The sequence below is a fragment of the Pistacia vera genome, unplaced genomic scaffold, assembly GCF_008641045.1.
Source record: "Pistacia vera cultivar Batoury unplaced genomic scaffold, PisVer_v2 Contig677, whole genome shotgun sequence".
Taxonomy (NCBI): domain Eukaryota; kingdom Viridiplantae; phylum Streptophyta; class Magnoliopsida; order Sapindales; family Anacardiaceae; genus Pistacia; species Pistacia vera.
Window position 1 is genome coordinate 32,027 of NW_022196531.1, and position 13,948 is coordinate 45,974.

General features: G+C 34.9%; 2 protein-coding genes across 2 annotated transcripts; one reads left to right on the forward strand and one right to left on the reverse strand.

Annotated features, from left to right (window-relative positions):
- Positions 1-230: 230 nt before the first annotated feature.
- Positions 231-1,315, forward strand: LOC116113283 (putative nuclease HARBI1). Its single transcript, XM_031399425.1, has 3 exons — positions 231-458; positions 518-785; positions 870-1,315. The coding sequence occupies exons 1-3, from the start codon at positions 231-233 to the stop codon at positions 1,313-1,315; spliced, it is 942 nt and encodes a 313-aa protein (XP_031255285.1).
- Positions 1,316-2,750: 1,435 nt separating this feature from the next.
- LOC116113285 (tetratricopeptide repeat protein 4 homolog) lies at positions 2,751-5,032 on the reverse strand. The gene is made up of 7 exons (XM_031399427.1): positions 4,658-5,032; positions 4,371-4,562; positions 4,086-4,286; positions 3,853-3,933; positions 3,402-3,525; positions 3,007-3,096; positions 2,751-2,854 (listed from the first exon to the last, which is right to left on the reverse strand). The coding sequence occupies exons 1-7, from the start codon at positions 5,030-5,032 to the stop codon at positions 2,781-2,783; spliced, it is 1,137 nt and encodes a 378-aa protein (XP_031255287.1). The 3' UTR covers positions 2,751-2,780.
- Between the last annotated feature and the right edge of the window lie 8,916 nt (positions 5,033-13,948).

The window sequence follows — 13,948 nt, forward strand, 5'->3', positions numbered from 1 at the left end:
TATATGTACATGCTCAGCCGCATTGTGTGGGGCTATTGCGTATGAAACTGACTTCAGTATGCAAGGACGCCAACCTAGATATACATCTGCATTAAATGGTTGCAATTATACGGTGGAACTACTAAATGGTCATCCTACAAGAATATACAATAAGTGTCGCACGGGCAAACGATGTTTTCAGACCTTATGTTATATTGGCACAACAAGGCAAAGTGTGAGTAACCAGGCACATGAGTATTAAAGAGCAAGTAATGATAGTTTTTACAACAGGTGGGAAAAACGCGTCAAATAGTGATTGTATGGAGGATTACCAACATTCCGATGAGACAGTCTCTAGATATGTCCATGTAGTTTGTGAAGCGATATTGGAGTTGAAGTTAGATTTTATCAAGCCACCTAACTTCAATGATGTTCCATTAGAGATATTGACCAACCCAAACTATTACCCATTCTTTAAGGTGCTTAATTATTTTTAATTAGTTGTTAGTTAAGTTCATTGTTTTATAAATGTTGTTAGTCTTCACATATTATTAAAATGCAATTTTGTCAACAAGACTGTATTGGAGCAATTGACGATACACATGTACATGCGTGGGCACCATCTGAGGTAGTCGATACGTACGGAAATCGTAAAGGGACATTGTCGCAGAATGTGATGGTCGTCTGTGACTTCAATATGTTGTTCATATACGTCATCACCGGTTGGGAAGGATCTGCCCATGACACACGAATTTTAAATTCAATTCTAGATAATCATGATTCGGGTTTCCCACATCCTCCTCCAGGTGTAACTAACTTCTTTACGTATTCTAGCTAAACTGTGAACATTTTTTTAAGATTTGCAAATAACATTCAGTATTTCATTATAGGCAAATATTACTTAGTAGACGCGAGTTATGTGAACAAAGGTGGGTTCCTCGCCCCACATAGACGGTTTCCTTACCATGTTCCCGATGTGCGTCGTAACCTTTCTCGACCCCTACAGTTGTTTAATTACAGACATGCATCGTTTTGGAATGTTGTGGAGAGGACCTTTGGTGTTTTGAAAAAAAGGTTCTACATTCTTGATGGCATGAACAATTACCCGTTGGAGAAGCAAGCTAAAATTGCTATGGCATTTTGTGTAATTCATAATTTTATCAGGAGGTTCAATAAGAACGATCCTATCTTCCAAAAGATTAATGCTGATGGAGTTTATGAGGAAGGGAATGGGGCGGGTTCGAATCAACTAACTCAGCGTAATATAGACGACATGGGAACTTTGAGGGATAACATAACTAGTGCTACGTGGGCAGAACATGAGTCCATCTCATAATTGTAATTGAATATAAGGGTACGAAGGATTCTGAGGGATGATTATTAGTAGCTTCGTATTATTAATTTAGATATGTATTAATGCCGTGTTTTTAAATAATATATTAGTAGTTGAAATTATTATGGAGAATTTGTTTTTAATTTAGTGATAAAAAAAAAAAAAAAAACTACCAAACAACTAATTAATATTATTTAAACGTAAGTTGAAAAGTTCAATAAATCAAATAATAAATTTTTTTAATAAAATGTATCAAAATATTCTATCTTAAAATCCTTTTTGAAAATTATACCAAACAATTATTCAGTAATTTATTTAACTTTAATATAATATTCAAATAATGTACCAAATACATATTCGAATTCAAATCCTATTCTATTAAATACAACTCAACTTTTTTCAAAAGACTATTTTAAAAAGTGTCAAAATAGTGAATCAAACGAAACCTTAATAATAAAGGCTCCGTTTGGTACATAAATTTAAAATACTATTATAGTTTTTCCAATAAAGTTAAATACAAAAATGCATTTGTTTCAATATTTTCAAAATCTTATTCTACTTTATTCATCTCACAAAACATTAATAATTATATTTCTCGTAAAAATAATCCAATTTTACTATTTTTTTTTTTCAATAATGAATCAAATGATGCCAAAGATATCAGGATCTTTTTGACAATAAAAGCAAGAGATTCCAGTAGAAAAGGAAACTCCAATAACAAGATTCTTGAGTTGAATAGATCACGACATGTACGGTTTAGACTTCGTAACCATTCTTCGTTTTACCGGGAGTCAAGGTATCTACAACTTCCCCCAAATTGTTTATCAAATTATAGAAAGGAAAAGTGAGCTATCCTTACTTCTAACTCAGATTCATATTGTACTTTAATATTCCCCCTTGTATTTTACAGTTTACCTATTCATTCTTGTCCTTTTTATTCCATAAAAATAAAGAGTAATGCTACCCTTACTCCCCCTTCTTACTCCTTTCTCTTACTCACTCATATGATAGGTGGGTGTAAAAAGAGAGAGAAGGGGGAGTAAAGCTAGCATTATTAAAAAATAAAGGCTTTCCTTCTCCTTCCTTGGAATGAACACATGCCCTGTCAATACTTTTGGCCACGTTTCATGGCTTCAAACCAATCATGGATCCAATAAATAGAAATTGGTTTAATTTCAACTCTCGCGTAGAACCATTAGGGAAATTGTACTAACTAATAGTCTAATACATCAATCCTCGAAGTCGAAGAAGTAGAAAATCCTACAACAATGGCCAAATAAGAAAACGCCTTCAGTGCTCTGATTTGGTGTACAGGTAAACATTGGGGATCTATGAACATTATCACCCAAAGGTCCATGAAGATTTTTTTCTTCTACTGATTATCAACAATGCCTTCACTTTCATTAACAGCAATATATATCTTCAGATAAGAAACTGTGCTGCTAGTTGTTTTGATTATGCTACCCACTCATGGAGGTGGAGTCCATTTGCCTGATCTGAAATCTTTGTAGAAGCTGGAGGTCTTTGAAACAACATAAAAGACTGCATACACAGCAATCATATGGAAACAATGAAAACATGACAGAAAATGGTTCACTTGCAAAATAGCATGTCAGTGTGCGAGTGTGTCTTTTCCTATGTGTGTGTATAAAGAGATAATGTATTGAATTGCTCTGATAAGAAAATAGAGAAACCTGGGATCCCAGGGATGATGAAGTTAGCTTCTTTCAGAACATCATAGAGCTTCCTTTTCTCATTTACCTTGACCCATTTAGAGCCCCTACCTGTGGAATGAAAAGAGAAAAGTTTAAATATACATATAAAATTTAACTCACCTGAAACAATTGATCTTTCTTAAGCATCTACATGAAACTCAGAAAAGAACTGTAAACAACTTGGAAGATAAAATGAACTCTTAAAAGAAATTTAAAAACTTGTTTAAGCATAATGAAGACAGACATGCAACTAGCAGCCAAAAAAAGATAACAAAAAAAAACAAAAAGCACCTATTGAGAGATAATTAGCATAAAACCTCTTCATTTACATAGTGTTATCAAGTCTTCAACTGAAAATACCACAATTCAGATACCTGCAGAGTAGTCATCAATTGCATCCTTCTCTTCATCACTGATGCTTTCAGCATTAGCACCGGCAGTCCCCTCTAGCAGATAACGGAGAAGTTTTGTCTTTGACAGAGAAACTCCAGAACCAGCCTGATAAACCAAGTACAAGAATTGAGAATAAAAATCATCTAAAATCTATCACTAAAGATGCAAATGAAGGGCTTCCAGACAATAATGGTGCTACCTGGTGTTCTAAATTGGCACCAGATAATATTTTTAGCAGCGGGCATTATACCACAAAATGTTGCTATACACTGTAATAGTTTTCATCCGCTTATAGGATTACCATGATCAAACAAAGTTTTTAGATAAAAAGAAAACCAGAAACAAGAACTATTTTTCCATGAAGTTCAATTGAAGGTGCAAGTTCTTTCTATATACAATATAACTTAAATATCTTGAAAATGAATTGGTTACCTCATAGTACAGTTCAACTGCTTCACGCATATAGTTATTTTCTTTATCCCATGGCAGTGGTGGACAACCTTCTGAAAACATGTTTGATAGCTGAGGACATTACAAAGTGGTACAAACAACAAAAGGTGGAGAATGTATTATGCAAAATTCGATATACATCAACAATAAAGACAAAGAGAATAAGGCAATTAACGAATTTTATGCTAAAACAAAAGGCCTCTGAAAATGGATATCATGTCAAGATGAACTGCAAAAATGTCGGTCTCACAGAAGTCCTCAATAAAGTCACTGGACATAACCTCTGCATACAGAAGAAGAACTGGCCAGTGAAGAATATTATTATTATCTAAAACCGGTTTCCTTAATCCAGTAAGTTCTTGAAACATCGCCTTCCCAATCTTCAAGCCTCTATTCTGGATTGCAGAAGCAAGGTCCTACATAAATTCGATGAAGTAAGGAATATGACTTAAGGGTAAACAAACAAAAAGAATTGGTTTCATAGAGTCCAATTAGCAAACCTTAGCCTCTGACACTGCCTTAGAAACTAGAGCCTGGTGCTCGTCTTCCTCTTGCTTCCGTGAATCAATCTCCCCAGCAAGCTTCTTTAGTTCCTTGTTATCTGGGTCCTGCTCAAGTCCCTTTTCACAAAATGATTTTGCTTCATTCAACAAATTCAACACCAATGACGCTTTAGCTGCCCGATAATGTGCCTAAGCAACATGAGATATAGGTTAATTAATTAAACAAATTAAACTAACAACAAAGAAAGACCATCTAAGAACCTGAACATGAAATAACTACCAACCTTAACATTATTTGGGCACAATTTGATTGCCTCCTCAGCATCCATGAGAGCGCGTCTATAATTTCCTAGTAGTAAATTGACATGGGCTCTATTTGCATATAAAATCGAGTTCTCAGAGCTACTTAAAACATTCTGATTTATCGCCCTCGTGTAGCAATCGATAGCATCAGAGTAATGCTTTTTACCCTGCTTAACATACTCATTGCCTCTCTCCTGCAACGCTAATGAAAGAACAATAAACCCACAAATATAATAACAACATTCTCCAACGGAATTTTTTTCAATTAATGTAATAACCTCGAGAAGCTTACTTGAGGCAAGCAAACTAATAAACCCCAAAATAAAAAAATAAAAAACAACAGCTTCTTCGAACATGATGTTTTGTTTGTGGTTGAATTTAGAGAAGTAAATATAACAGAACTCATAAGTAGCTTAAATAAATTCAATCGTATGGCAGGTGTTCGAGGAAATTCCAGAGTGAAAAAAAAAAAAAAAAAAAAAAANAAGTAATAGATAATTAATAAACATGAGATACATAGAAATTATATTTATATAAGAATATAAATCCATTCTGAAGTAATACATAGAAAATGATGGATACTTTAAAAAAGTCTAAATACATTTAGAAAAATTATTTATTTAAAGAAAATATAATGATTAAAATGAGTATCCCATAATTTTATTAAGATAAAGAGTATCGAAATAATTAATGTATCTAGACATAAACGTGTCTAGATTCATTGAATTTAAAATACATAAATTAGAGATAATAGAAGTGATTTATATAAGGATTTTAGAATGACAAATCCTAGAAAATAATTTTATTATTAGAGAAATAAATATAAAAGACATAAATGCCTAAAATAATAATTTGTCCAAGATAAATGCTAAAATAAAATTTTATATAAAAAATAAATTTGGGATTTACATAATTTAATCGATAAGAAGAGTGATAAACCTGGAAATAATTTATCCTTTGATAAAAAATGGAAAAAAGATACTATTAAAGCATTTTAATAAAATGATTAAAGGAATTTATCAAAATGCCCCTTACAGGTTTTTGTGCAAAATTGAGTGAATCAAAGTGTTCAGTGTAGGTGGGAAAGTGTCGTTTTGAAACTTAGTGGGCGGGAAAGTATCTTTTTGTCGAACCTTGGGTGGGAGCATGTTGTTCTCCCTTTTTTTTACTACATGGGAAAAATAAGAAACCCAGAGAAAGCAATTTCTAAGAGGTTGAAACGTGCCCGTGAGTATTTTGGTAATCTTAGGACTTTTGGCCTCCAAAGAGTAAAACCGTCATTTTTCTATCAAGATTAGCAAATATTGGTGTTTTAAGACTATGATTTTTTGGAAGATTTTGGAGTTTCAAAAGTATTTTTTCTTGGCTTTTTCAGAAATGAGCTTTCACACATATTCATCCAAGATATCCAATTAGGTATCGCCCAAGGGGGTCTAATTCAATGAAACATCTCGGCTTAATAGGATTCTTTGAATGCACTAATACTATCGCACCGTAACCCACTAAGATTACCCCATTGAAGTGGCTTGGGTCCGTTGGCCTTTGGAAAGGGAAAATACTACTTACTCTTCTTTACCTTATTGTTCAACTGTAAGCCATTGGTTTGTGAAGCATGCTATATCTTGCGTAGACATGAATTTTGTTATGGAAAGGCTTGTGAAAGGATGTTGGTTGGATCGAAATGAATTTGAAATAAAAGATTGTCATCTCTTGATAGGTTTTTAGCAATGGTGTTGTCGTGTAATAGACTTTTATGGAACAATATGTGACATCTCTTGATGGGCTTTTAGCAATGGTGCACTGTATGATGGGCTTTTATAGCAACACGTGTCATAAGCTTATTAACGAGAGTGACATGAGCTTTTAAAATTGTCTTGGGCTCATATGTCAATAAATGCCAAAATGTTTTACTAACATTAGTACATCATTAGAGGGGTATAATTGTTTTTTGTTTTAGGTATTTGAGGTATCTAGGCCATATTGAAGCACGGTTTGTCAAAATTGGGGGCAACCCTCCTATTTTCCATAGTGATGTGTGGCATTTAAATCAACAAAATTTGTGGGGTTTTATTGTAGATATCCATTTTTGTTGTGTGTGTACAATGTACATAACTAACCGATTAGCTATAATTGTGATTTATAGAGTTTGGTTTGTTTGGTACAACTTTTTTCAGTAGAGTTTATAAGGGTGTTTGTCTAAGTTTATAAGATGGTCAAACCAGCTTATAAACTCTAAAGTCAAGTTGATATGTTTGTTTATAACTTTTTTGGGTAAATTGAGGGGAAGCTAAATTGAGGGGAAGCTACTTTTTTTTTTTCTTGGGTTATAAGCACTTTGCTTATAATCTACTTTGAAAAAATATATTACCACATTACCCTTATTTAATTTTAAAAGAGTAATACTAGTCTTATAAAGAGGCATACAAAGACCCATACAAAGAGTCAAATCTAGCCCTTGAAAGAGGGGAAAAAGAGAGAGAGAAAGAGACAATCATGAATTTCAAGGGCTGGATTTGACTTTTTGTATGGGTCTTTGTATGCCTCTTTGTAAAGCTAGTATTAATCATTTTAAAATTCCATTATAACCTTTAATTTTTTATTTCAAACAACTACCGCTTCTATCACTATTCCATCATAAAACCTTATTTTTATACTTTGACCAAGTATATTACCACATTACCCCTATTTTGACCAAGTATATTACCACATTACCCCTATTTAGTTTTTTTTTTTAATATAATTATAATTCATTATATTTGTTCATTAGTTTATTTTGTATAAAGAATCTAAAAATTATTCATATAAATTTTTAATAAAATATTTCTCTATAAAGTATTTGTTTATTTAATTCTAAAATTATATTATATTGTAATATGATTGAAATATATTTTGATAATATTATAGTAAAAAATTAAGTTAATATAATTTATTATTTGATAAAATAATGTAGTACCCTTTTTAGTTATTTTAATAATAAAATGTACTTACAAGCCACATTTTATCAAACGTGTCAACTACTTATTAATCACTTATGTTAGAGTAGGTGCCCTAGAGCCAATCAATTATTGTAGAATTAGCTCTTTGTAATAATGTTCATTGATCAATAAAAATGTATTTTATTCAATATCGGGTAAATCATATTGGATATATTGATATATGTCCTTAGAATGGTAGAACCGTGATGAGGGTATCAAGTTTTCAAATCTTGATAGTGAGAACCCTATGAGCACCTATGATGGCCATTCTAGAAATGTCCGTAGCCCCAATATTGTTTTGAAGTAAGGGCACAGATAATACGGTAAGGCTATCATAGTATTGAATGACCTTGTCGAAAGGCAGTGACTGATCTCACTTGTTAAGGTTGTTTGGTGACAACCTAGTACAACACATGGGTGCTTGCTGTAGGCAAATTCACTAGACTAACCCACTAGAGGATTCCATATGGATGGTAACCCCAGTGTCTATGGAACAAATCCTCTAACAAATGGTGGTGCATGTAATCTTTAGACTTGAGATCACTGGAGCGCCTTGTGCACCAATTGGTGTAGTTTGACACTAGCCCAACACAGTTATATTCAAAGTTGTCAATACGGTAGTGGCATCAAGGAGTGTATCAAGACTATGGTGGATCGACAGATGATTTATCGCTCCCGGGTACGGGAGAAGTTATCTCACGGCTCAATTCAGTAAATGACAATGACACTAAAACTGTGGCCATAATGGGATTTAGTTGTTGCTCTATCCAGTTTATAATTCCGGTCATTGGTCCAATAACTGAATACATAAATATCGAGAGTAACCAAGGTTGACACTTATTTTGTGCCTCGGTCTCGAAGAAATAACAGATGATGAAAAAATTAAATTGTACGGTAACCATATCGTTGACAGGTAGCTACTTCGCTGACTCTGAATCTATCAAGTGGCCATGATGCCTTGTTAGGGGCTAATCTTGGTCTATGTGTAGTGTGTATTAATCGCGATACTATACACTGCCAATATGATGAGGAGCCTATAGGTCACAAATATAGAAGATAATTTAAGAATCAGTTTATGAAAATAGCGTTTTCATCTTTTTAGGAGAAATGATATTTTGGTAATCTCACAGTGCAATTAAATTTGCTAAGGTTATTGCCTTTATTTAATTTGATATTAAAATTAAATAAGTGAGATTATATTTAAATATGCGTACGCATATATTTAAATGAATTACTGTTATTGTTAAATGTCAATATATTTTATATACATTAATTGAATTGAATTGAAATAATAATAATAAAAATAAAAATATCTAAATGGAGTTGTTTGGACATAGGGGCTGTTTGGGTTAGTGCCTAAGCCTATTTCTAAGTAGAATAGGGTTTCACATGCCCTATATAAGTGCATGTGTTCTATGAATTAAATAACACTTTTAATTAAGTCATTTTTATATTCATTTGATTGAAAAGCTCCAGCCCCTTTCTCTCTACCCCACGACACTTTATTTTGATTAAATCAAATTTATTTGATTATTGTTCTTGATTCTTGAGGCTAAAGATGATCTAGTAAATCCCTATTTAGCTCTTCGGGTTATTTTCGTGTGGACTACCACTGGTTCGATTCTATTTTGAATCGGTAGCGAACCCAGTCAGAGACAAGTTCGAAGGAGCCTCCAAACGAGAGTATGAACTCTAATCTTTACTCTGATCGTTCATATTACTGCAGAATATTTGATTTAACATATTATCTGTAAATTCTGTATCCTAATCTTGGCTTAAAATGGAATCGATCACTGTTTTATTTTTGTTTTCCACTGCCATGTGTTTTGATCGTTTCCTAATAGCTTGTAAGTAGTTTAACCAAACACGTAACTGTTTAAATTTTAAATGCTTAATTATAAGCTCAAATTACCTTATAATTAAGCACTAGCTGTTGATGCAAAAATACACCAACTAGAGTTATGTGTGCGTGATTACAGATAACCAGCAATGAATTAATAGTAAAATGCAGTAAAGTAAATGGTAAAAGAGTTTTTAAAGTGGTTCGGTGAGTTAAACTCTTGAGCCTACGTCCACTGTTTTTGTATTTGCTATGAGAGCCTACAATGACAGTCCTAAAATCATTTGCTAACCCTTTTCTCATCGTTGGAGGGGGTTTATATACAAATTTTATACAAAGGAAAGAGCGAAAATAAAGGGATTACAATTAAATTTGAAATGCAACTCCGATAGTCTCGTGATTGAGCGTTGTAATTGCGCAATGATTGCTGTCGATCTGACACTTTCTTAGATAATCGGGATCTGAAGTTATCTGTGAATTGGTTGAAAAACTGTAAGGATTGGTCGCGACTACTTGTACTAGGTCGAGCTATAACTCGAAGAGCTTATGCTAGATCAAACAATCAGTAGAGCCGAGCTGGTTCAGGATCGGGCTATAACCTCACGATTCTTCGAGCTTGATGGAAACATCACACACAACATTTTTCCCCTAGTGTTCGATGCTTGTGTCGAGCTTCAAAGGCTGTTGCTCGATTTGACATCAAGCTTGGACTTTATCAGTTGTGCGCTGAACATAGATTCGGTCGAGCTTCATGAATCAGACTCATTGCTTGTCAACGTACTCCACACTTGGCCTTTTCTCTTTTGTGACATTCTCAAAAAAACTTGGAATTTGAAAAGAAAGGGTACTTGTGTAAATTCCACGTGGTCATGTCGCATTAAATGCGGCAGCCTTCGATAGTCACTTTTCATCGCACGTGGGTGACTACAGCTGTCCACGCATGCGCGAAGTTGAGGTGCGTGCGGTGATGGTTATGATTGTGGCAATCTAACGGTTGATCGCCCATCTTGGATGATTGACACATGGCCACATCCAAAGGCTGAGATTGCTTGATGAATGGAAGGTCGAGATTCACTGTAGATCAATAGCTACGATCGAACCCCGCCCTTTCGTCTCCCATGCAAACCACTATAAAAGCGGGTGAACTCGTCAGAAAGCTTTCACACTTTGCAAAAGTTTGCAAGCGTGTTTGCTTATTCCATCGCTGCGTCTTCATTTTCACGGTGCTTTTCTGGCAAGTTTCTCCTCTCCTTTTAGGCTTCTACTCCGATAAGGCTTCTTTTCGCTCCTTTATTTGTTTTTACAACTTTTCGTGGTTGAGGGTGGTTATTTCTGTGGCCACATTGGGCTTTTTAGGGTTTTGCTTAGTTTTTTAAGTGCATCTCTGGCGGTCTTGGGTTTAAAGAGGGTTTATGGTGGCAGTCGCGGGAATCTTGGTAGGCCACATATGTCTATTGTCCGATGCGAGCTACCTGGGGTGCCTGAATTGAAAACAAGTGTGATAGGTCGCCGAGTTTTTCAAGCTCCGACACATGTTCGCTTCTGTTTTAGGTACCCAAAGGCGAGCTATCGTTATGTCTTCATCGAGCGGTCATACCATTGATCACATGTTTGATTCCCCAACAAGCTTGGTAGTCCTTGGGGGCACACTCCCTGAGCTTTCCAAGGATATCGTTGCACGGAGTTCGGATCCTGATGTGGGGGGCTCTTCAGATCATGCTTCGACAAAGGTCGTTTAATCAAGGAGATCTACAGTCCACAGGTCGCACAAGGCACAATCTTTGATTGACGTCGAGGATCTTAGGCGCATAAATGAAACTTATGCTCCTCAACTCAACTTGAAGGTTCTTGGAGCCTTCTCTCGGAAGAATCCCCCCACAGGTTGGGTGGTGATTTCTAAGACCTTTTTGAGGTGTGAGATATTGTAACAACTTCTTTCTACTATAATATTCGTAAAATATATTAATAAAAAGACAAGTATATTTATCAAAAAAGTTGGGTGCAAAAATTTTATTTACTTAATAAATACATTCTTTACATAGTACAACATCATTTGTACAAAAGGACTCTAAAAAAACAGTGGATAGTGCAGTCAAGTCTTCCCGCTTGCCGACGTCCATCCGACCACGTCCTCACCTATGTCCTGAAAAATATAGAAAACAATGGGGTGAGCACAAAGATGCTCAGTAAGTAAATCTTCTACTCTATAATCCCCGTGCATTACTCAACAATTCTGTTCGTACTCTTGTCACTTTCTCTAGTTCAATCTCTCTTGTTCTTTCTCTACTTCTATTTCTTACTATTCTTTTCTTTCTTTCTATTCTCATCACCCATGGAGAATATCATAACCATGCATGGATGAGACACTAAAGCATAACAATGCATTTTCTTTCTTTTCTTTTCTTTCTATTCTTCTCTTATTTTTATTCTCTGTCGGTCTTGGTCGATGCATGGATTCGGAACCCTTGATCATGTGAGTGTACTCTCTTTCATGTATAGCTCTCATCCGTATATATTCTTATGGCTATACAAATTCTTTTTCTCATTCTCATTCCGCTCTCTCATGGCGGAGACCGCTCTCTCTCATGGCGGTTTACATGCGGGTAACTCTACACTCACGGGTTCCCTATCGCACAACCTATTTTCTTTTCTTTTCTATAGCACTTAATATTCATTTTATTTTCTAGTGCTAATTCTTTCTTTCTCTTTATTCTAAGAGAATTGGTTCTTTTCTTTCTCTCTATTCTTAGAGTGTTTCTTTCTCATTTCTCATATTTCTTTTCTTTTCTGTAGTACTTAATATGCATATGGATGGCTCATGCCTAAAATCTTTCTTATATGCATTCATGAAATGCAAATATGCTATGTTGCATAAAGTAAGGTTCCCTACTTCTACTCATGCTTCTTTTAGGCATTTCATCAAACAATATGTGTGCATACATAAACTCTATTCTAACTTTAATTATACTTCTTTCTTAACCATCCAAAATTGGAGTTCAACTCCTTTAAATCATCACACATCCTGCAAAGAAAACACACTTCAAATATTCCTCTCAAATTCTTCTAATTTCTACCAAAATTTATCAACACAATCCACCCTTCTCATGGTGGAAATTCCTTCATAAAACAACATTGAACTCATTCATGAATTCATCAACTCATTTCAAACATAAAAATTCAAGCATTAATCATATATAAAATCTCTACACATCATTAAATCATGCAAATCACAACTTAGGTGGATTTACTTACCTTAGGCTCAAGGAGAAACCACATAAGCTCTCTACTCTTGGTGGCTTGATACTTTCTCATAAACCTTCAATACAAACTCAATAAGGATCCTACTCTTTCAACAATAAAAATTCACATCTAGAGTAAGGATTCTCACCTTTAAGTGCTTAGGATCAACTTGTATCAATTTCTAGTCAAAAGCTCTTCAAAGATCCTTGGAAAATTGAATGAAAGTTTGAGAGAATTGAAGGATGAAAGAGGCGGTGGAGAAGAATGAATGAAAGGGTTTCTAAAGCTAAACCCTTAATATCTCATATTTTCTCCACTCTTTCCCAATATACCCTTGCTCATTCTTTGAAATTCCACCTATGACCTTTAATTCTTTGCAAAAACATCCCCATTCAAACTATTCTCCATGCAATTTTGTTGCATTTCACTTCCCACTTTTCCTGCTAATTAGGGGTAGAATGGTCATTGAGTCCCAAAAGGAAGAATTCTTTAAAACTCAAGGGAAAATTTCAGCCGAGTCTTCGCCCCGGTGAAAACTCACAGCAGCTACACGGGGATGTAGCACTTCATCGCCGCGGCGAAGCTTCTTCTTCGCCCTGGCGAAGACTGTAACATCAAGATTTCGCCAAGTCTTACAAATTTTTAGGGCAACCACTCAACCAAACCAATACACCCTTTCAACCAAGGGTCAACCAAACCATATTAACAACATACAGACTCAAATGAGGATAAATCAATAAGCATTCAAGTCATTCATCAAATCTTAACTACGTACCTCAAGTGGGGCGTTACAGATATCTATCCTCATCCACCATTTCATCAACAACGTTTTGAGACGGTTCGACATCATCCCTCTCCAGCTATCCACGAATTCGTACATTATAATTGTAAGTCTGTATATAACATACCAGATAGCCAAGCAAGGTGAGCCATCTGTTTAGGAGCTTGTCCATTTGTATAGATTAAAGAAGGGTCAAGACCAGATGTACTACCTCTCCAAGGCAAGGAAGGTACACTTTAACGATTTTGTTGACGTTCCAAAGCTGGTCCTATATTGGGACTCTTATTTTTTCTTTTATGAGACTGGGGAGACCGGCGTTTTTGCATCTAAAGCTAGTAAGACTTCGACCCCCAGTGTGTGCGAAGAGTGTTTTCAAGCTCGATGGTTGAACTAACCAAACTTCTTTGCTTTGCAATTAACGTCGAGTAGAATTTTC

Coding starts and splice junctions, on each gene's coding strand:
- LOC116113283 (XM_031399425.1), top strand. CDS start 231: ATGAGTATTAAAGAGCAAGTAATGATAGTTTTTACAACAGGTGGGAAA. Junction 459..517: donor ACTATTACCCATTCTTTAAG/GTGCTTAATTAT, acceptor AAATGTTGTTAG/TCTTCACATATTATTAAAAT. Junction 786..869: donor TTTCCCACATCCTCCTCCAG/GTGTAACTAACT, acceptor ATTTCATTATAG/GCAAATATTACTTAGTAGAC.
- LOC116113285 (XM_031399427.1), bottom strand. CDS start 5,032: ATGTTCGAAGAAGCTGTTGTTTTTTATTTTTTTATTTTGGGGTTTATT. Junction 3,934..4,085: donor TTGCAGTTCATCTTGACATG/ATATCCATTTTC, acceptor CAGCTATCAAAC/ATGTTTTCAGAAGGTTGTCC. Junction 2,855..3,006: donor CATCATCCCTGGGATCCCAG/GTTTCTCTATTT, acceptor CTGTGTATGCAG/TCTTTTATGTTGTTTCAAAG.